General features: G+C 34.8%; 3 protein-coding genes across 4 annotated transcripts; 2 read left to right on the forward strand and 1 right to left on the reverse strand.

The window, feature by feature from the left end:
* The first annotated feature begins 283 nt into the window (after positions 1-283).
* Positions 284-5,194, forward strand: LOC141591929 (translocase of chloroplast 159, chloroplastic-like). Of its 2 annotated transcripts, XM_074412435.1 has the most exons (4): positions 284-557; positions 780-1,789; positions 1,871-1,999; positions 2,087-5,194. In XM_074412435.1, the coding sequence occupies exons 1-4, from the start codon at positions 515-517 to the stop codon at positions 4,949-4,951; spliced, it is 4,047 nt and encodes a 1,348-aa protein (XP_074268536.1). In that variant the 5' UTR covers positions 284-514; the 3' UTR covers positions 4,952-5,194. The 2 variants fall into 2 exon arrangements, with proteins under 2 accessions (XP_074268536.1, XP_074268535.1); XM_074412434.1 differs by having other exon boundaries at positions 313-1,789.
* A 7,403-nt stretch (positions 5,195-12,597) lies between these two features.
* Positions 12,598-13,416, forward strand: LOC141589865 (uncharacterized). Its single transcript, XM_074410488.1, has one exon. It carries the CDS (start codon positions 12,598-12,600, stop codon positions 13,414-13,416), a length of 819 nt encoding a protein of 272 aa, XP_074266589.1.
* A 4,704-nt stretch (positions 13,417-18,120) lies between these two features.
* Positions 18,121-21,127, reverse strand: LOC141589866 (uncharacterized). The gene is made up of 3 exons (XM_074410489.1): positions 19,936-21,127; positions 18,683-19,719; positions 18,121-18,522 (listed from the first exon to the last, which is right to left on the reverse strand). The coding sequence occupies exons 1-3, from the start codon at positions 21,125-21,127 to the stop codon at positions 18,121-18,123; spliced, it is 2,631 nt and encodes an 876-aa protein (XP_074266590.1).
* Positions 21,128-22,474: the final 1,347 nt, after the last annotated feature.

The raw sequence follows: 22,474 nt of genomic DNA on the forward strand, positions 1-22,474 counted from the left end.
TTTATATTCAAGCATATCAATTCTATATTTATGCTTGCTAATATTATTGACAATTCTTACTCAAACCCACACTATTTTTAGTCAATTTCAATTATCACTACCACTAATACTAAAAATTTAAATAAGGAGGTAAGAAAGCAAAATAAAATTCTCTTTATTATATTATATATACTAAATTTATTTAGAATTACTATAAACATATATAATATGAACTTTTTATTAGACAAACTCTTCCAAAATTAATAATAATAATAATAATAATAATAATAATAATAATAATGATAATCTAATAATAAAATAATAAAATTAGACGGAAGGCCCAAAGTTGAAGTTACTTAATCCCACCTTATCATTTCTTTATCCCTCTTTCAATCTTCAACACTTTCATAAAAACTTCATTCATTTATTATCCTTTCTTCGTCCATTACTATATTCTCTTATCTCAATTAAAACCCCTTAAACCCTAATTTCCCCAATCAGTTTGATTGAGGGAATTCCCAATTTTGATAAGCTAATGGACCCAGAAACCAATTCTCCTATTTCACAGCAATCCTCAGGTATTCAAACTTTACCTTCTTCTGATACTGCAGTTTTTGATAATTTTGATAAGTTTTCCGATGATAAAACCAATAATTCTACTGAAAAATTGAATAAAATTGATGAAATTAATAAAGAGGATAAAACTGTTGAATTGAATTTAGATAGTGGTAGTAATGATATTGATACTAGCAGTAAATTGAGTAATGGTGGGGAATTTGAGAATTCTGTTATTGACCCAGATGAGGAAAAGGGTGAAAAAATGGTGGGTATTCCTCAAAATGATGTTTTGGGTAGTGAGTCTGTAATGGGTTCGGAGTCGAAAACCGGTGAGAAGGATGTTGATGATGATGAAAATGAGGTAGGTAGTGGTGAGGTGAAGGGGTTAGATGGTGTTGAGAAGGATGTTCTTAGGGTTAGGGTTTCAGGAGGAGAGGAAGAGGAGGAGGAAGGGGGAGAGGAGTGGGGGGATCCTTTGGAACGGTTGGAGACGGATACGCCTAAGGGGGAAGAGGGTGTGGAGGAGGATACGGGTGTCGAGTCGTTTGAGGAGGTGGATAATAGTGTTGAGCTTGTTGATGAGTTGGATGAGGATGCTGTTGTTGATAGTATAAATGTGAATGCGGTTGAAGCTGTGAGGTCAGGGGTTGCTGTTGTTGGTGTTGACGATAAGAAGGAGAGTGAAGTTGAACCTGTGGGTGACGGTTCTATTGGTGAAAAGTCTTTTGAGGTTGAATCTGTGGAGTCTAGTAGTGTTGAGGATGTTGTGGTGGCTTCAACTAATGAGGATGATTCCGTTAAGGATTCAAAGGTTGAAGTAGAGAAGGCTTCTGTTGTAGAAGAATCTGCTCCAGTGGATTCTGGAGTTACGGAAGCCACTAGTGCGAAGTACACTGATGAGGGGGATGCTGTAGTGGACTCCATTAAGGTCGATGCTGCAGAAGCTGTTAGGTCAAGTATTGCTGTTGTCGGGGAGGTAGAGGAAGGGAAAAGCTCTGTTGTTGAAAATGTCACTCCTGCGGTTGAAGATTCTGTTACTGAAAAACCAGCTATGGAGGACTCCGCAGCCATTGAAAATGGCGAAGCAAAATCTGTGGCTGAGAGTGAGGCCGTTAGGTCAGGGGTAGCTGTCGTTGGGGAATCTGAAGTTGACAACACAGAACATGAAACGAAGGAAGTAGAAGCTCCTGTTGTGAAAAATGTGACATTGGCCAACGACTCTGCACCGCTGGCTGACCCAATTACATCTGAGGTGAGTCCTCCTGACCTGTTACAGTTTTTATTAAATTTATTACCAGTGTCTATATCTTCTGACCCATTTTTTTATGTGCAGGTTGTTGATAGGTCGGGGGATGAGCTGGAAGGGGCTCAAACCAATGATGCTGAAGAACCCCAGTCTGTTGTTGAAGATGTGACATTAGCCAATGAGTTTACATCGTCGGCTGACACAATTTCCTCTGAAGTAAGTCCTGACTGCTGACTGGTATTTCTGTTAAATTTTCTTGCCAATGACTATATTCATTCTTCAGACACACTTATGTTTGGTCAGGTTATTGAAAAGCCAGCTGCTGATCTCGAAGAAGCTCAAACCAATGATGTTGAAGCACCCCGGGCCGTAGAGATTGCTGAGTTACTTAACACAGAAAAAACTAAGTCAGAGACTGATATTGTTTCCAAAGAACAGGAACCTTCTGATGATGAGAAGGCTAGTTCTGTTAACGGGGAAGGGGAGAAACCAAGTCAGCGTTCATATGCCAGTGTTCTAGTTGACGGGCCTGATTCAACTGCCTCTGATGAGAACCTGCTTGACCAAACCAGAATGGAAGCTGAGAATGAAATTCATAATACCCAAGAGAAAGATGATGATGAAGGCTCAGCTACAGATGAGGAGGATGGTCTCGTGTACTTTGGAAATGGAAGTTCCTCTAGAAAGGATATAGAGGAATTGGAAACTCATGATAGTTCTGAAATGATTGATGGTCAGGTTGTGACAGATACCGATGAAGGCGATTCTGATGAGGAAGGAGAGGGAAATGAGCTTTTTGATTCAGCTGCGTTAGCTGCTTTGTTGAAAGCTGCAACTGGCGCAGGAACAGATCCTGGCACCATCACTGTAAGATCGCAAGACGGATCTCGCCTTTTTTCTTTGGAGCGCCCCGTTGGCTTGGAACCATCACTTCGGTCTGCCAGGCCTACCACTGGTTCCACCAATTCAGGTTTCTTTAATCCCACAAATTTTGCTCCTCCGCCAGAAGAGAACCTTAGTGAAGAAGACAAGAAGAAGCTGCAGAATTTACAGCAATTAAAGGTGAAGTTCTTAAGGCTGGTTCAGAGAGTTGGTTTTACCGCTGAACATTCCTTAGCAGCACAAGTTCTATATAAACTAGCAGTTTTTGCCGGGAGACCTGTAAGTCCAGCCTATAGTCTTGATAACGCAAAGCAGACAGCTGCGCAGCTTGAAGCTGAGGGGAAAGAGTTGGACTTCTCCTTGAACATCCTGGTTCTTGGGAAGTCAGGTGTTGGGAAGAGCGCCATTATCAACTCTATATTAGGTGAAGAGAAGGTCAAAGTTAATGCATTTGAGACTGAAACAACTTCTGTAAACGCTGTCTATGGAGATGTCGATGGTGTCAAAATTCGGTTCATTGATGCACCTGGTCTCAGATCATCGGCAGTGGAGCAGGGTTATAATCGTAAGGTCTTGGCATCGGTCAAGAAGCTCACAAACAAATATCCTCCAGATGTCATGTTCTACGTGGATCGCCTGGACTCACAGACAAGAGATCTTAATGATCTACCCTTGTTAAAGACAATAACTAATTCACTTGGTGCTTCAATTTGGCGGAATGCCATTATCACTCTTACTCATGCTTCTTCCGCACCTCCAGATTCGCAATCTGGCACTCTGAGTTATGAGGTGTTGGTGGCACAACGTAGCCATATTGTTCAGCAGTTAATAGGTCAAGCTGTTGGTGAAATGCGTTTGATGAATCTAAATATGACGAACCCTGTTTCTCTTGTTGAGAATCACTCTGCCTGTCGAAAGAACCGGGAAGGCCAGAAGATACTTCCCAATGGCCAAGCATGGAGGCCACAATTACTGTTGTTGTGCTACTCGGTCAAAATCTTTTCAGAAGCTAATGCTAGCTCAAAAACTCAAGATGCTTTTGACCCTAGAAAGCTCTTTGGTTTCCGTTCCCGGTCTCCGCCACTCCCTTATTTGCTGTCTTCATTGTTGCAACCTCGGGCCCACCCAAAACTTTCAGCTGATCAAGGGGGCGACAGTGTTGACTCTGATATTGACTTGGATGATGTGTCAGACTCTGATCAAGAAGAAGAGGAGGAGTATGATCAGCTTCCACCATTTAAGCCTCTGAAGAAATCTCAGATGGCAAAACTTAGCAGTGATCAGAAGAAGGCGTACTTTGAAGAGTATGATTACCGAGTAAAACTTCTACAGAGGAAGCAGTGGAGAGAGGAGCTTAAAAGAATGAGGGAGGCGAAGAAGGGCGGGAAGGATGGTGTAAGTGAGAATCCAGAAGAATATGATGGTGAAAATGGAGCTCCAGCAGCTGTTCCAGTTCCCTTGCCTGACATGACTTTACCTCCATCTTTTGATAGTGATAATCCCGCTTATCGTTATAGATTCTTGGAGCCAACCTCACAGTTCTTGGCTAGGCCGGTTTTGGATCCCCATGGGTGGGACCATGACTGTGGCTATGAGGGAGTCAATGTTGAGCACACGATGGGTATTGCGGAACGTTTCCCTGCATCATTTACAGTGCAGGTGAATAAAGACAAAAAAGACTTCAATGTCCATCTGGATTCTGCAGTTTCGGCCAAACACGGCGAAAATGGTTCTAGCTTAGTTGGTTTTGATGTTCAAACTATCGGCAAGCAATATGCATACATTGTGAGAGGGGAAAGCAAGTTCAAAAACTTGAAGAAGAACAAGACAGCTGCTGGAGTTACAGTCACATTTTTAGGAGAAAATGTGGCGACAGGGGTAAAAGTCGAAGATCAGATAATGGTGGGCAAGAGACTGGTTTTGGTGGGTAGCACCGGAACTGTCAGATCTCAGAAAGACGCCGCATATGGGGCTAATCTGGAAGTACGTCTCAGAGAAGCAGATTATCCAATAGGGCAGGAACAGTCCTCATTTACTCTATCTTTAATGAAATGGAGAGGTGACCTCGCAGTGGGGGCCAACCTTCAGTCTCAGATCTCAGTCGGACGCAATTCTAAGATGGCGGTTCGAGCTGCATTGAATAACAAGATGAGTGGACAGGTTACAGTGCGTACAAGCAGTTCTGATCATCTCTCGCTTGCTCTCGCTGGTCTCATGCCAATTGCTGTAGCCATCTACCGGAAGATCAGGCCTGCCGATGTCAGTGAGAACTACTCTATTTACTAGATTTGCGTTTGTCTCGAGTTCTTTACATTTGCTTATAGAAGCCGATCAAATTGTGATGGATAATTTTGTTACTATGAGCCAGCCGCCTTTGTTAGTTTTTCCAATAAGGCTCCGTTCTTTCTTACTTTTTTCGCAATTTCTATTTTACTTTTGTTTTCTGCGGGTTATTGTATTAGACTGAGCAATGAGCATGCAACTTATCTTTTGTTGTTTCCCCTATATAGTCTTCTTATTTTTTGAAAATTCTTCTGGTGCTGAATTCATGCTTACAGCGACAACTGTCTATGAAAGCATAGCTCACTTCTGTAAGTTACAGAAGTGAGCTATGCTTTCATAGACAGTTGTAAAAGTATCCAGGCTCATTATTGAATGAAAAATGTGCATGTTTTTTTATTAATTAAACTCGTGTCATTCAGACTTGCCGACAAGGTGTCGGACACAACACGGTGTCTCCTTGCGTTCTTTGTTCTTAAAAAGTGTTTTTTTATATCATCTTCTTGCCATTTTTCTTCTCTTCTCGCTCTTATAATCTTATTTGACGCCATTCTTAATTTTATGAATATTAGTTGGTTGTTGGCAGTGGCGAAGCCAGGATTTTAAGGCAATGAGGGCGAAAATTTTCAGCGGGGGCGAAAGGGAAATATTATAAGGGGGCCTCGAAAAAATTCGAAAATTTTTAAAAATTTCGAACTTTTCAAACTTCAACGGGGCGACCGCCTCTGCTAGCCCCCCTCGCTCCACCACTGGTTGTTGGTGTCGTGTCCAAATTTGGTGTGTCGGACCAGGACAATTGCCCAGTGTCATATCGGCTGCAAATCATACTAGATTCACAATAAGTGTCTAAACGAAGTGTGAAAGTAACATAGACTTAGGCTGCCAATCATGCTGGATTCGTATTAAGTGCCTAAACGAAGTGTGAAAGTAACATGGACTTAGACTAAAAGTGTCATACCCATGTTCAAATGTCGAGTGTGTGACCCAGTTTAAGCGGGGATCTATGTTGTGGATCTATGTTGCTCCGGAGGAATATAGTCGTTGATAGAAAGTAACTTCCTCCTAATCTTCTCTAGTGAGTTAGCAATTGGTCTCGGTTGGGCTTCAGTCTGCTCTGAGTAGTTGTCAAATGAAAAATAATTATACACATAGGGACGACAATTTTAAGATTATGGACGTATAGTGAGTACAACCATAAAGGAGGCTTTACCGGATCAAATTATATTTAAGACTATTATTATTATGAACTAGTTTAGACCCGTGCAATCGTGCATTATATGCACGGTACTTAAAGTTTAAGATTTTTATAAAATTACTTATACAATATTGGCACCTTATAATTGTTTACATTTCTCATCATTGTATTTTATTTTGATAAATAAAAGATAGAACTGAAAATTAGTTAAGAGAATTGGTAATGAAATATATTTTAATGAAAATATTTTTATAGCACAAAGCTAATGAGTTTCAATTTATATTTTTTTTGCAATTATTTTTTTGTCGCGAAAGTAATAACAACGATTTCTAGTTTTGATTTTATACAGAATATGGGTCAGCTTATATCTCATCTAATAATAGGATCAATAAAAGATCGTAGTTGCTTATTCATGGACGGGTTTTACTCTTTCCTGGACTTTTTTTCATTATTTTTCCATGAAATGCCCTTTGCTAATTCTTTTTACTTCTCTCCCTCGAAAAAATAATCAAATCAACAAAATTAATCAATCCATCAAATTACACAAGTATGGATTCTAATTCTCGTATCATCAGGTAATTTCTAATTTTATTAATTATATTAGGGTTTGTTTACACTAATTAAAATAGGATTAATTAAATTAGGATTTGTATCGATCAGGTAATTAAACTTCCAGTAAAACAGCGAAACCAACTCAATTTGTGCATGAACATCAGACAACCAAATTGCATTGTACCCTGAAATCGCATGTTACTCTGAATAGTTAGCACTTGTTTGATATTTTGAATATCCTCCATCTATAAATATTATTAAAAGGCTATCATAAAATGACCAATTAAGTCCACGTAGACAATGCCACGTAGGATAAAAAAAAGCCACGTAGGATAAAAAAAGTCACGCAGACATTTGAAGCTCACGTCAACCGCATAACCCAAATGCCACACACACATTCAGACCCAATTAACCCGTTTATTAACATCATTGTTTCTACCGACAACGACAATCCCCCCTTTTCCGCTCATTTCGTCAACCGGCATTAATTTATTATTACATGGCATTAATTTAATTCATTTATGTATAAGTTAATTTAATTCACTTATCTATAATATTCAAAGATATTATCTATATTCTTAAATGATTTTTGTATATTAAATATATTGTTTTCCAAAATTTATGTAACCCTTAGAAATTTACATCAAAATTTCATAATTTATAATTAATATTTCCATTTTAATTGAAATTTTTGTGATAAAACATGTTAATAAAATTTATAATTTATAATTAAAATTGAAATTTTTGTAATAAAACATGTTAATAAATTAATTAAAACTTATTAATTAAAACTCTTCATATTACTTACCACCCACCATTTTTAATAACATTTTTTCCTATTTAATTCATTTTGTTTTATTAAACATGGTAATAAATTGATTAAACCTCTTAATAATACTTAAGACCAACCAAATTAATTAAATATTTTTCCTATTTAATTAATTTTTATAATATAATATGTTAATAAATTGATTAAAACTCTTTATATTACTTAACAGTTAACACCCATAAATTTCATTAATATTTTTTCCTATTTAATTCACCTTGTGAGTTTCTCGGCAATCAATTATCTAATTAAAAAATACCACAAAATAAATTAAAAATAAAATTAAAATATTGGAATTTATGGTTGTATAATGGCTATAAAACCTATAATACCTGTAATAGTTTCAATCTATAAAATCTTATTAAAAATCTAACGTAAAAAATGTGACATTGCAAGTTTAATTATGACGTGACAAATTTTAATGTGACAAGGTAAAAAAAAGTGATATGGATTACCAATTTAAGAAAATTAAAAAATATAAGGTAAGAAAATTTAAAAAATATATAAGGCATAAACACAAAAAAAGAAAGAAAAAAAAATTGTAAACCATTGATCTCCTCTCATAATTTTTATTATTTATTTACCTTATTTATTTAACCATTATTTCTTTTATTTAATGAAATTACCTTTTAACTTTCCTTTCATCATTACTATATATATACTCCGTATTTATGTACCATATTTTTTATTTTACTTTCATTCATAAAATTTTGAGAGAATTTGTAATATAATTTTTCATATATATATAACTATTATATCCACCCTAATTTTCAATTTTATTAAAAAAAATAGCACCTAAAGTATACATAGAAAAGTAAACTAATTGTTTCGTTTTTTATTTTTCTTATGTTTTGTATTAATTTGTTATTATTTTTTGTGTTTGTATTAATATTGCAGGAGAATGAATTTCCAACTTTATTCAAAAAGTTGGTAGGTAAGGTATAGCTAAATAACTTAAAAAGTTGGTAGGTAAGGTATAGCTAAATAACTAAATTAATTATTTCGCCTTTTATTTTTATTATGTTTGAATTAATTAGAATTTTATTAGTTATTTTTTTTTGTTTATATTAATAATGCACGAGAATGAATTTTACAACTTTATTCAAAATATTGGTAGGTAAACTATACAATGAGAACTAAATTAATTGTTTCACTTTTTATTTTTATTATGTTTTGAATTATTAGAATTTTATTAGTTATTTTTTTTTGCGTGTTTGTATTAATATTATAGGAGGATGACATACTCACATATCAATAACAATGCACGAGATTCGAAATAATGGCTATGGTTCTTCTTTACGGATTTTTTTTCTTGGTTTGGACGACTCTTTCATTTTTGGAGGTTTTCCTTTTTTCTACAATGGTGTATTTGAAATATCGAATGGTAGCAAAAATCTTTAATAAGTTGTTGACATGTTGTTACATTATTGTCCTTCACTCTTTCCAACACTTTAGTCTCTTTTGTAACACTTATGTTCTATTTTTATTTTGTGAAACATGTTACAAATCAAATTGTTTTAGCCAAATTGTTAAAGTACGATGCACATACGTCAATTTGATCTTATCATAGTGTCATAATATGCATAAATAGTAATTAGTTAGAAACCGATATTCTTATTCTCCAATTCATTGTTTCAATTCCAATGCTTCCAAGCCTTTAAATCGTTTTTTTTTGTTTTCCATCAAATATACTATTCTGTAACTCACAATATTTTTTGGATAAATATTTTTTTGAATGATGTGTTTGTATTTTATTTTCTCCTGAATTAGGAAAGGCCAATATTTCGTATGAAGTATAGTAGTATTGTTTTGATTATAATTTTTGATAACGATCGAATATGAAGAAGCTATATTTAGAATCGTATATGCACAAATCTCTATTTATTGCGTGATTCCGAGAAATGTGTAATTAGTTTTGCTCATCTTATACTACTAATAATAATTATTAGAGTTCACCTATAAAGTTTTGATCCTTACTTTACTCTCTTGCTTTTTGTCCCAAATCTAATCTTATATATACTACGGAGTATATTATTATAACACAAAATGTGATATTTTAAATATATGTAACCTTTCTTTGGAATTATTCGAAACAGTTGTTAAAGTTGCTCACATAAAAGTTCACGACCGTTTCTTTGCAAGATAAACATAGAGCCAAGTACTTTAAAATGCACTAAAACGACAATAAAAATAATATCTTCATTCAAGCAATGTTTGTTGGTGAAGAAACTATCCATATTCTATAATATTTAAGTCGGTCAAAGCAATGGTTAAATGATAAAGAGACAATTGAAGAATCACTAATTAAAGAGACAATTGAAAAACCATTAATTAAACAGACAATTGAAGAATCATTAGCAACTCAAACGAGAAGATTGGGAGTCATTGATTTTCTTTCTATAAAATCTCATCAAAATACCAATTCATATTGTCTTATTTGATACCAGGTTGTCCAAACCAACATTACTCGTCCTTACAAAAGTCAAATTTTTTTGTTCACTCTGTAATTTAGAGTATTTTATTGGAATTTTGTGTCTCCTTTTTCCTTTTCTTTTTCTTCATATATTTATATTTAATAGTCTTAATTGGAGGTGCCAATTCAATTAATTAACTTGATAATTTAATTAATGATGTTATTGTAGGAGGTATGTATATGTTAATGCGATCCTAAAATGGATGTGCTTTGAACTTCGCGTAATTATTTTGCATACCCAATAAGAAATATTTTTACGAGACTAGATTAATTATCCATATTTTACGAGTTTTAGGATTTTGACGGGAGTATTTATTTAAATTCTATATCTGTATGTGTACTTACTATAAGTGAAGTTATAAGAAGGTTATACTTTTGTAGAGAAAGAAAGGATATATAATGAATGAAAAGTAGTCACGCTATATATTTCGAAGTTATGAGGTTTTTAACTGCATATGTAGTAGAAAATAAATTTCAATGCAATTTGTTCATATATGGAAGGGTGACTTCTTTTAATGTTTTATTTTATTGTTAGAAACTTTTACCCATATTTTTAAATCCTTTGAAAATAAGGGACGGCAATGAAGAGCAAATTCATGTTCCAATACTTCAATGGCGTCAAGATTGTCCCTAAGACCAGAAGTACCCGAAACTTCAATTTGACGGATTGTGTCCTCGCTTCAAAACAACCAAGCTATTCACATTTTGGTTTGCGTACCCGAACCAAAAGTTTAGAGTGTATTAAACTTTTGTTTTAAAATACCGCTCCCTCAGTCGTGTTCATTTATTTACCTTTTTTTTTTAATTATTTGTGAGTGGTTTTTTAATTAAAATTAAAGAAATGATTGAGAGAGGGGGGCTACTCCATATAAGTTATTCACAAATTAAACACTTAAACACATTCATTTATTAACGATCCCGTGATTTTCACGGGCTCCAAAACTAGTTTAATCTCAAACACACAATTTTACTTTTTGCATAAATGTCAATGTCTAGAAATTGAGTGTAAATATTTTCATTTTCCATTATGAAAAAAGTATAAATGTTTGATATTTTTGTTGTACTCACAAATGAACGAAATAAGATTCCATATAATTATATTATTTTCTCTTATATATTGCAAAATACAGTAGTTTTAAAGAGAACAATATACTTTGAAGTAAACTTAAAAGCACCAAAAAATGGAAAAAGTTTTATCTAAAAAACGGAAAAATAATTGAAGGACAAATTTAAAAGTACGATTTTTTGTTATTTTAGTTTCCAAACGGGGAGTAAGATCTTAGGGTTAATGCATATTTCGAATAAAATCTTTTTTTGAGAGGAAAAGATCATTTCATTAATAAAAAGTCATACGACAATTACAATATATGTCAAAATCGACCGGATACAAATCGATTAAAACCAAATAAACTACAATCTCAACCAAAGGAAGATCTCTGAACTTGATGGGCTCATGTACCGCTTCTGAACATCCTCTAACATATCGCCTCATATGGCTTTTCACAAGAGGGTCTTCGAATCTTCTAAAGCTTTGACGAGAATCGAGTTCATCTGACCAAATTAATTGTAACCAACAATCTGACAATATTTGTAATACCATATAACGCACCATTATAACACTGATCTTCCGCATCCTTTGAACAATCAGGGATCCGTAAACTCTCATAAAGAGAGATAAAACCCACCAAAAGATGGGGACAAACCTCTCACAACAGGAGAGAACAACTACTCGGAAAAGAAAACTAACATACCATAAAATAAAAGGCATAAATGAAAGAAAAAACGTTAACAACATAAAATAAAAGGATGTAAATCCACCGCCTTCATAACCAACCACCACCGTCGCCAAAAACCAACACTACCCAACCAAAATCACTCCTCAAAACGATAAAGAACAGTCAAGCCCGTAAGACCACTCAGATCCAAGGAGCACAACCAACCCACGAGACCCAAAAGGACGACCCTCAGAACCACCAGACCAAGCCAAAGCCAAGCACAGAAACCGAAAGAGACAGTCCGACACTGGCCTACCAGGGACGGCAATCCGACGAGGGAAGACTCCCTAAAAAGCAGTGAGCATGAAGGAGGGATAGATCGCCGGAGATAGACCAAGGGGAGGCCTCATCTCCGGCGAAAAGGCAGGCAGGGAAGGGAGGCGAGGGGAGGAAGGAGAAGGCGGCGGAAACCAAAACTAGATTTTTGGGAAGTTTTTTCTAAAGGGAATGAGGAGTTTTTTCTAGAGAGAAGTTTTTTTTACTAGCTATTTCGAATAAAATCTAAATGCAATCTAATTTACCATTGACCATACTAATAGAAATTTCTTTTTATTTACTTTCACTATATGGGAGGTATGCAATCTTCTAAAAATATATCGTCATCGTCATATATATTTATATAAACTACCTTTATGAGATTAAAGTTTAACCTAAATTTTTTTTTGACAAAAACTCCTAAACAAAAACATAGCTATGGCGACTAGTAGATTTGTAGGCATCTTTGTGTGCCTATTCCTTGTTCTCTCATCCCTCCTAACGATTGTCAATGGTGAGTTTTCTATTTTTTAAGATTGTTTTCTTTTTCGTACATCCAACTGTCACCTTTGTGATATGCTGATTGTGGAATCTTGTGCTCATCTCTTTAGAGATTGCCCGTATGCTAACAAAATCTGGGCGGGTAGTATTTTAGGGATACGTGCTCATATTGGAAAGGAGATTAATATCCAAAGTTGGATTATTAACTGGTTGTCCCTGATTCAGAAATTGCCGGATTGGGAGTCTTCTGCCCTCTCCTTCCTTTGTTCACTATGGACTATTTGGGGGTGTCAATGTAAAAAGATTTTTCAGAAGGAAGTTATCCTCCCTTATGGAGCTATCAAGGTTTATGAATTTTCTTACAATATGGCTTTGAAAGCGGAGGAAGTAAGATCTTCTAGGTTGAATCCTAAAGGAGTTATGCGTCATTGCCGTGCAGACGACCAACTCTTGGATTTAAGGAATAGTATTACTTTTCCTCTTATTTCGGCTAAGTATAATTGTGACCAACTTGAGTTATTTGTAGATGATTCTTGGCACAAAAATCTCTCTGCTGGTTTAGGTTGGGTTATAAAGAGAAGCTCTAGAGAAGTGGTTTTACAGGGTGCCCGATCGCTAGCTGCACAAAGTGCTGAACAAGCTGAAGCTCTGGCTATTCGGGAAGGATTAATTGCTGCTTTGAAGTCTAATTATGTTCATATCGCTGTCTTCTCTGATTGTTTGCAGGTGTTATCTCAAGTTCTCAAACTTAATCAACTCCACCATGGAACCAAGACTATTATTGAAGATATCCTTAATTTGGTTCACAATTTCCATTGTATTTCTTTCTGTTTTGTCCCTAGAAACTGTAATATGGTAGCTCATAGATTAGCTAAGGGAGCTATACGTATGTAATATCTACTCGCTTTCCAATTGTCAAAAAAAAAAAAAAAAAATCTTATTAAGATCGTTTTAACTTAAGACAACAATCCACAACACTACTCACAATCAATTTAGATAATTTTAAAAATAAAAAAGACGTTGTGAGAGGTTTTAAGTTAAGACCGTTTTAAAAATACCTCCTATTTACCCTAATATATATTGATGGTTTTAACTTGATGATTCACGTTGATCGATGGTTAGATTAGAAACTGATGGTGTTTATGGGCTTAATTTATGTCCCTGTACTAGCACGTAGGTTTAAACGTAAATTTTCAAGGGTTAATATATAAAGACTATGACTTACAAAGTATAGTGCACTTATAAAAGGAAGAAGGGCATTCTGAAAGAAAAGGGAAAGATAATTTAATTTCTAAGCAAGATAAATTACATAGTTTAGGTCTTTATCTTAGGGTTAACTCTTTTTTATTTATATATATTCTCGTTTTTGATTTGAGATAAACTATTTACGCATTTTGCGTTATTGTCAAAGTTAATTCTGCAATATACTACTAGGAAACTTATAAAAAACTACTCATATTAAAATTATTACATAGACCTACATATTAATTTTACCGTATCATTCTTACGGGATAATTTCGCGCATGCATAGTCACTATAAGTTTTACGCTCTTTTTACGTATTTTCTCCGGTGGTGTTACTTGCAGGCATGCACGATCCATTTTGCGGACCTCCGAATGTGGTGGAAAATACAAATCATACAAATCATAAGTCAGGAAGTTGATAAATTTAAATAATTGCAGGTTGCAAAAATGTACCAATGGGTCTGATTGTTGGTGTTGCATGCAATGACCAGGCAGTTTAGCTCAATGTTTTCGTTCTCAAGATCAATGTCAGAATTGTTGTGTCCCACCCTAAATTGTTAGTCCGTAGTCGGTACCAGTTTGGGATTTATATAGCAAGCTTAAGCATTATTTATAGAATTCGTATTCGATCTATCCTATTTCGTTATTTTACCTTAAGCATGTTCTGGACTTATGAACGTGCATGAAATAGAGACGAAAATAAATTGAAACCTTTATTGATTCCGTTTTACGAAGATTATTTCTTATTGTTTAGATGGTTATCGTTTTTACTCCTCGTTGAATTCTCTACTGAATCCGTTGTGAAATTTTCTTTCGGAGTTGATTTAGCACAACATATTTCGCAGATTCTTGAAGAAACTCGAGTACAATAGCTGTATTGATTGACTAACCCTACTTCTAACGTTTTACTCTAATGGAGTACCAAATAAGAAAAATTACTCATAGTCGTGATTTTGTTTGGGATGCATAAAGCAAAGAGGATAAAGAATACTCAAATAAGACTATTTTTTATGTTTCAGTCATTTCCTTACACTTACTTGATTTTAGGCCATCCCTCCTTGGGTACGAGAAATCCATACCTCATGAGTTTGAGGTATGAGTATGAAACCTCCAAATTTGCGAAACAAATATTTGGTCCAAACTCATACCTTATATCTTTAGTGAATGAACCAAACACTCCCTAAGTAGTACAACGAAGTTTTGAAAAAGAAAATAACATTTAATGTGGGCCCTTTGTAAAAATTTCAAAGATGCGACTCTCATGTTTTATTCCTTTACCGCTATGATACAACACTAAAGAGCAAAAAGAACCAAGGTGCGTGGCTAATACGTACGTTCTAATTAACTTCAGTTTTCGTTTTTTTTAAATTAGGATTTAATTAACACTTCCCCTTCAAAAAAAAAAAAAAGGATTTAATTAACACTTCTATACATTTCAGTTAGGGATCTCCGTCCATAATTCCATTAACTTTACGTATGTTGTTTGGAACTTCTTTGACATTGTTAGCCATGGTATATATTTTATATAATAATTAGGGTAAATTTTCTTTTAATACGGATATATATATCTTAAGTTTAAAACGAGTCAAATATGTCATTGTAGGAGAAATAAAACAAAAATAGATTACATTGACAAAAACAAAAGATTTGTCTTATATTCATGTGGGATGATATCTAACCCACTTCATTATTAAGACGAATATCTCCGTTTTAAGAAAGACTGACTGATTAATTAATACTCTATAAGTCCATAGCAAGTGCTCGCGCTTCGTATAGCTTATTGTTAGCTATTTTGTGATACTCCAACTGATATATCATCTTATTTCTAGAATTCTAGAACCAAATTTAAGAAAGAAATGCAAGTGTCTTGAAGGTGAATTAGAATATTATTTTATTAAATTTTTGGAACAAATTATTTACTAAAATACAAATGTACATAATAAGGTGAACTTTATACAAAAAAAACCATTAGAAAACTCTCACGACAAATCAAAATAAATGAGTTACGTAAAAGTCAATCAGTTTAGTTCTTAGTTGTTTGGATAATATCCAGGTTCGAATATTATTCGATTATTATAAAACTTGGTGCAGTTTCACTTCAATTTGGATTGAGCACTCGGGTTTCGGCTATTATTTAGGTTACTCATGTCAGGTGTTTGAATGAAATTATAGATGGAGACCCTTAACTAGACGTTTTAGAAGTTCAGATCCTTAACCGAAAAAAAAAATTAGACTCTTGTCTTAGGTCTTAGTTCAATCTAGTACTCCCTCCATCTAGAGCTGTCAAAAGATGACCCAACCCGAAAACCAATCAAAACCCACCCGAAAATAATCCGCTTTTTTCAATCCGAACCCGAAGACTACCTGACCCGATAATAACCTGCACATTTAAAGGCAAAACCCACCAAACCCGTGACCCGACTCGAAATAGGTAAATTTATACTCCCTCCGTCCTATTTTTATTGTCCTCTTTTCTCCAAAACTTATCTCATTTTTATTGTCTCCTTTCTTAATGTAGTATGATAAAATTAGTAAACTACCACTAATACCCCTAAGTTTTTAACTGTCATTCACCTTATCAAAATTGGATTGTCCCTTTTGTTCTTAATTAATGGGGTAAAATAGTAATTTTATCCTATTTGTTAAAGCCTTCCTAAAAGGAAAGTAGGACAATAATAGTGGGATAAAGGGAGTGGAATTTTATTAAATCATATAAAAATAATATAAAATGATCAAATATAATTTGAATTTTATAAATTTTGGAATAAAATATGTTTATTAGTTTTAAACCCGTGAAATTCACGGTATGTTTTAAAACCTGTTGATACTTGCTTCATTTTTTTTTATCTTCTCATTTGCTTTTTAAAAGTCAAAGTTTCTAAACTTTAATCGTAAATATGTTGAAAATAAAATATTTAATTATTATCAAAATATCTTTTGCTAAATAATTTTTCGACAAAAAAACAAACAAATAGAAGTCGGAAAATATGGTCAAAGTTCTGTCTTGGAGATCATAAGAAAGCAAATGAGAAGCTAAAAAAATGAATGAAGTATTAAATAACATGAATAACAGTTTTGCAATTAATGTTGTACTTTGTACAATAGATAAAAAAATAAAAAAATTAAGTTTGATCTTCCCCATTAACAAAAAAAATTAAACATTATTGGTCTACATAGTATTATGTAGATCTGTCAAATTGATCAGAATTGCAAATCTGTCTAAACCTAAACTGTTTTTTCATGGTCATAAACCCTTAAATCTTGACCATCTATCCAAGACTAAGATACAACATAACAACTTGCTAATTTAGGACCAACACCTAGAGTTGTTAAATTATGACCCGACCTGAAATCCTAACCCGCTTGATGTGCTTTTTCCAGAGTCAAGACCCATAAAATCTTAACCCGCGACCCGTTTAACCCAAACCGGAAATGACTCGTTAATTTAGGGTCGAAACTCAGCCCGAACGGATTGACCTGTTAGGTCACAGATTATTCGAATTTTATTAAAATATTAATATTTTTATATTATATTTGAAATGATAATAATAAAAATATTCCTTTTTACTTTTAATTACGAAAATAGTTTAAAAATCAATATTATAAATTTTCATAACATTTAATAATAAAATAATAATTAAATTGACGTAATTTCTATAATTGTGTCAATATAATTAATACTCTGTATAGCCATTTCATATGATTAAAATATTAATATTAAATATGTTTTATTTTTTAAAAAAATATTTTCTTGATTTAATAATAGTGTAAAAAAGGCACTATATCTTTTTCTGGTTATAAGATGTTCTTACTTACTCATGAAATGACATGTTATATTAGGTGAAATTCACGGATCTGTTATAATGTATAAAAATGATTCAGGTCATATTTACGTTAAAGGTTATGGTTTGTAGTATTAAAGAGTATATTTAAATCTTATGAAATAATTCAGAGTTTAAAATTATACTATTGTCACTTATAGTTGTCCCATTGAAATTAAGAAAGATGTCGATTTAGTTATAAACCCCAAAATAATAAAAAAAAAGAAGTAAAAACTGAGTAGAATATCGATTTAGTTATAAAATGTAAAGAATAATTGTGTTCGGAACTTATACGTGATAAATATGAAAAATGAACTTAATAAAATTTATGTATTCGATTCTTTTGAATTGACCCACTTTTTTTAAGAGTTGCGAGGATATTTTAATGAAACTGGGCAATTCCTAAGGATATAGGTGTAGATAGTGCCCCATTCTTCTTGCCGTTCACCTCCTATTAGAATATTAGATGTCGCTTATATTTCTACTCGTATGTTTTTTTTTTTTTTTTTTTTTGACAATCGGGTTAAAGGGTTCTACAATTTAATAGCACGCTTAGCTAACCTATGAGCGGCTTTATTACAAATTCTAGGAACATACGCAAAAGAAACACAATGAAAGTTTGCCGCTAATTCAGTGATGTCTTCAACCGTATTCCTAGTCCAATGTTTGAGTTGAGAATACTTCAGGACTTGAGCAAGGACCTGTAGACAATCAGAGAAAATGGTAACATGAAGGATATTGTGAGAGAGCGCCCACTTCAAGGCCTCCCTAATTGCCAAAGCTTCCGCTTGCTCAGCATTCTCAGCACTTCCTTTGATACAGAATTCAGACACAACCTCATTTTCAAACATGATACACCCACCCAAGCCAGCAACAAGCTCTTTGGACCACGCAGCATCCACATAAATAAGAGATTGAGAGCAGTTCAGAGAACCCTGGATCAAAGGAAAGAGAGCTCCATTCCTAAGTCTTCCTCCAAAGGTGTTTGGAAAGATATGGACCCGATTTTCTATCCTCGGCCAAAAGAGCCAAATTAAGAGAATCTTGGTATAGTAAGATAGCTCCAGTAGGGGAGCATTCACAATTATCAAATACCTTTCTGCACCTTACCACCCAGATAGTCCAAATAGTACACAAAAAGGAAAGACAAGCCTCTTGTTTATTATCAGCCTTAAAAAGAACAGAAAGCCAATTGCAAACCCAAGACTGGAGATTCAAATTATTCCCTGATTGAGCCCGAATACCCAACACACTTCCAGCCCAAACTCTACTAGCAAATGAGCAATCGCGGAAAAGATGATCCGGCGTTTCCGTTTCCGGTGAGTCACAAAGCACGCAAGTAAAGGGGCCATCAAAACCCCTCTTTAAGAAACCTTCCCCACTGGGCAACGATTCAGTGAGAATTTTCCAAATAAGGATGATCCAACTTTTTGGCCCTGGTAAGTTCCAAAGGATTTTCTGAAAGACACCCATACACGCAGCAGGAACTCTTGAATGGTCCTTCGGGGTAGCTGAAGTATTCCATAATTTTTTTAGTGCAATGTGATAGCCAATCTTAACTGAGTAATTTCCGGACGACGAAGCCGACCAAAAGAAGTTATCCATGCCTTCAGAGCATCGAATCGGAATAGCAAGAATATCTCTCACAAAGGTTTCATCAAAAAACGTAGACACTAATCTACGGTCCCAACAGCTATTGTTGCTAATAAGATTTTTGATCCTCAAATTACTCAAATTAGGTGGATCAGTAAGAAGCTCTAGACATAGTGGTTTTGGCACCCTTCCATTGACCCATTTAGTATTCCAGACACTAAGGTCAGAAAATGGAGAGATGTTCCAAGCTAAAAGAGGTTTAATAAGTTCAAGACCCCAAGCAATACCTTTCCATCCCCACGAAGAATTACTCTTGCCATCATTAAAGAGCAGCTCACCATCTTGCCACCTTAGGCCATATTTAGCGCCAATCGACTTACTAAGGATAGAGTCTGGATGGATGATCATTCTCCAACCAATCTTTGCTAAGAGAGCTTGGTTGAACTCTTTCATACGTCTAATACCCAGACCACCATTCCCTTTAGGTTGGCTTAGGAAAAGCCTACTACACCAACTAATAGAAGGAGATTTCTTGTGACCTGCCCACCAGAAATGTGACAAGATAGCATCTAATCTTTTTGTCACACTTATCGGTATTTTAAATACCGATAGAAAGTAAACAGAAAGGGAAGACAAGACAGAAGAAATCAAAGCCAATCTACCAGCAGATGATAGGAGAACACAATTCCATGAGGATAACCGCTTACTAACCTTATCAATGATAAACTCAAAAATTTATCTTCTACTTTTATTACACCCTGAGAGACCCACATCAGTAGGAATACCCAAGTAGGAACCCATATTAGTGCCACACGGTATATTGAAGGTTTTCAAACATTTTCGAGCAAAGGAAAGGCTAGAGCACGAGCTTAGAGTCATAGAGGATTTGTTATCATTAATAACCTGACCTGATGCATGACAGTAATCCTTGATAACTTTGTCCAGGTTATCGCAGCTCTTAGAATTACCTTCAATAAAAAACATAGAATCATCAGCAAAGAGCATATGAGAGATAGGAATACTCTTCCTGCTAATCTTAATTCCTTGTATAAGTCCATCCTTCTCCATACGCAGAATGTTTAAAGAGAGAATTTCAGTGCACAGAACAAAGATATATGGAGAAAGCGGATCGCCTTGACGCAGACCGCATCTTGGATGGATACGCCTTGAGGGAACACCATTAACCAATATTTCATAAGACACCGTCGTGATACACTTCATAATCAGCTGAATGAAGTTGCAGGGGAATCCCATCAAAACCAGCGTACCTCTAATAAAATTCCAGTCTAACCGGTCGTACGCTTTGCTCATGTCAGCTTTAAACGCCATCCTACCCATCCTACCATTTTTAGATGATGAAATTTTTTGCAAAATTTCATTAGTAATTAAAATATTATCACCAATATTCCTCCCGGGAACAAACGCATTTTGGAAATCGCCCACTAGTTTTCCCATGAACTTCTTCAATCTATTAGTGATACACCTTGTAACAATTTTCATTATAACATTACACAAACTAATAGGGCGGAAGTTATCAACTGTTTCAGGGGCACTAGATTTAGGAATAAGAACTAAGAAAGTCTTATTCAGGAATTCTGGTGAACTATTACCATTCAGGATAGCCAAGACAGTTCCAATAACCTCGTGCTTGATGAAGTGCCAACATTTATGGAAGAAAATAGCAGGAATACCATCAGGCCCTGGAGATTTCAAAGGGCCGAGCTGAAAAACTGCCGTGCGAACCTCCTTCGGAGTGAAATGGATGCCAAGAGCGTCACTATCATCCGGAGAAAGGAACTCTTTATTGACAGTGAACAAGTTCTTAACAGTAGGGAAGTACTCATCAAATGAGACTTCATTCACTCCTTCCTTAAAAAGACCAGAGTAGTAATGGACAAATAATCCCATAATGTCCTCGGTGTCAAAATTCCACTCCCCATTATCCATTTTAATCCCAGCAATATAATTCCTACCAGCTCGACCCGTAACCCAATTAAAGAAGTATTTGGAGCATGTATCTCCCTCTAAATTCCATTTAATCTTGGCACGCTGTTTCCAATATTTAGCTGAAATCTACTCGTATGTTTTGAAGTCAAGGAGTCATAAAATTGTATCCACCCCGCTTACCCGTTTTCTATATTGTAGGTATTTGTTTTAATTAAAAGATGGGTTAGTAACTTAAAATTTTAATTATTTATTTTTCATGTGATATATTTAGATTTTAAATGGATTTTTTTTTTTGAAATCGGATTTTGGATTTTTGATATAACGTAGTTGGTAGTTGACTTGAAATAATGAATACGATGTAAAATTATTCCTTGTATTTGTTTGCGAGAAAGCTAGTTTTCTTGCCCAATCCCCTTTACTTTGTAATAAACGCATGAAATATGAGTTTTCATACCCAAATAGTCATACACCAAACCCGTAAAAATAAGAATGCCCTTACTAAATCATTCACAAAACAACTGCCCTTTCTATCTTAAAAGAGTTAAAAAGTCCAGCCCAAATTAAGTATTTTAATTGTTAATTGAATACAAAGAGTCCATTCCAAATGAATTTCATCCCCATCAAAATAGTAGCAGTAGTGGCAGGAAGAGTGCTCGATAATCACCATCATTGCGCCAAATTGAAGCGAATAATGGTGAACGAATTGATGTTAGGCAGAGCAGGTGGTTATCGGTGGGGGCTGATTTATATCGACGACGTTTTTCAAAAAAAAAAAAAACGATAACTGCCCTTCCACTCATCCAACACCTTCTCTCTCTAAAAAAATTCCTCTCAAATTCAACTAAAAATCAACTATAAATTAAAAAAAAAACCAACAACAACAATTAACAACATGACGGATCCTGAATCACCGGTACGTAAAAACTTAATCGCTTCATTATTTGCTTAATTTTCATTTTTTTGCGCATCGTTAATTCTATTCGATAGTTGATTTACGTCACGTATTAACTTAGTAGTAGCGAAATTGCGATTTTTCTGCGTAAATCTGAAATTTATCCCCCGAAGGTTGAACCATGGACCAAAGTTGAGATCCAACGTTCAGCCCATGGTCCAAACGTTGGAAACCAACGTTTACCACGGTCCAAACGTTGGATTTCCGTATTTGCCATCGTCCAAACGTTGGAATCCATTGTTTGGCCATGGTTGAACGTTGGAAACCAATGTTTGGCCATGGTTGGACGTTGAGTTTCCTTGTTTGACCATGGTTGAACGTTGGTTTTCCATGTTTGGCCATGGTTGAACGTTGGAAACTAATGTTTGGCCATGGTCGATTGTTGAGTCTCGTGT

This window comes from Silene latifolia, chromosome 7, assembly GCF_048544455.1.
Source record: "Silene latifolia isolate original U9 population chromosome 7, ASM4854445v1, whole genome shotgun sequence".
In the NCBI taxonomy this organism is placed as follows: Eukaryota; Viridiplantae; Streptophyta; class Magnoliopsida; order Caryophyllales; family Caryophyllaceae; genus Silene; species Silene latifolia.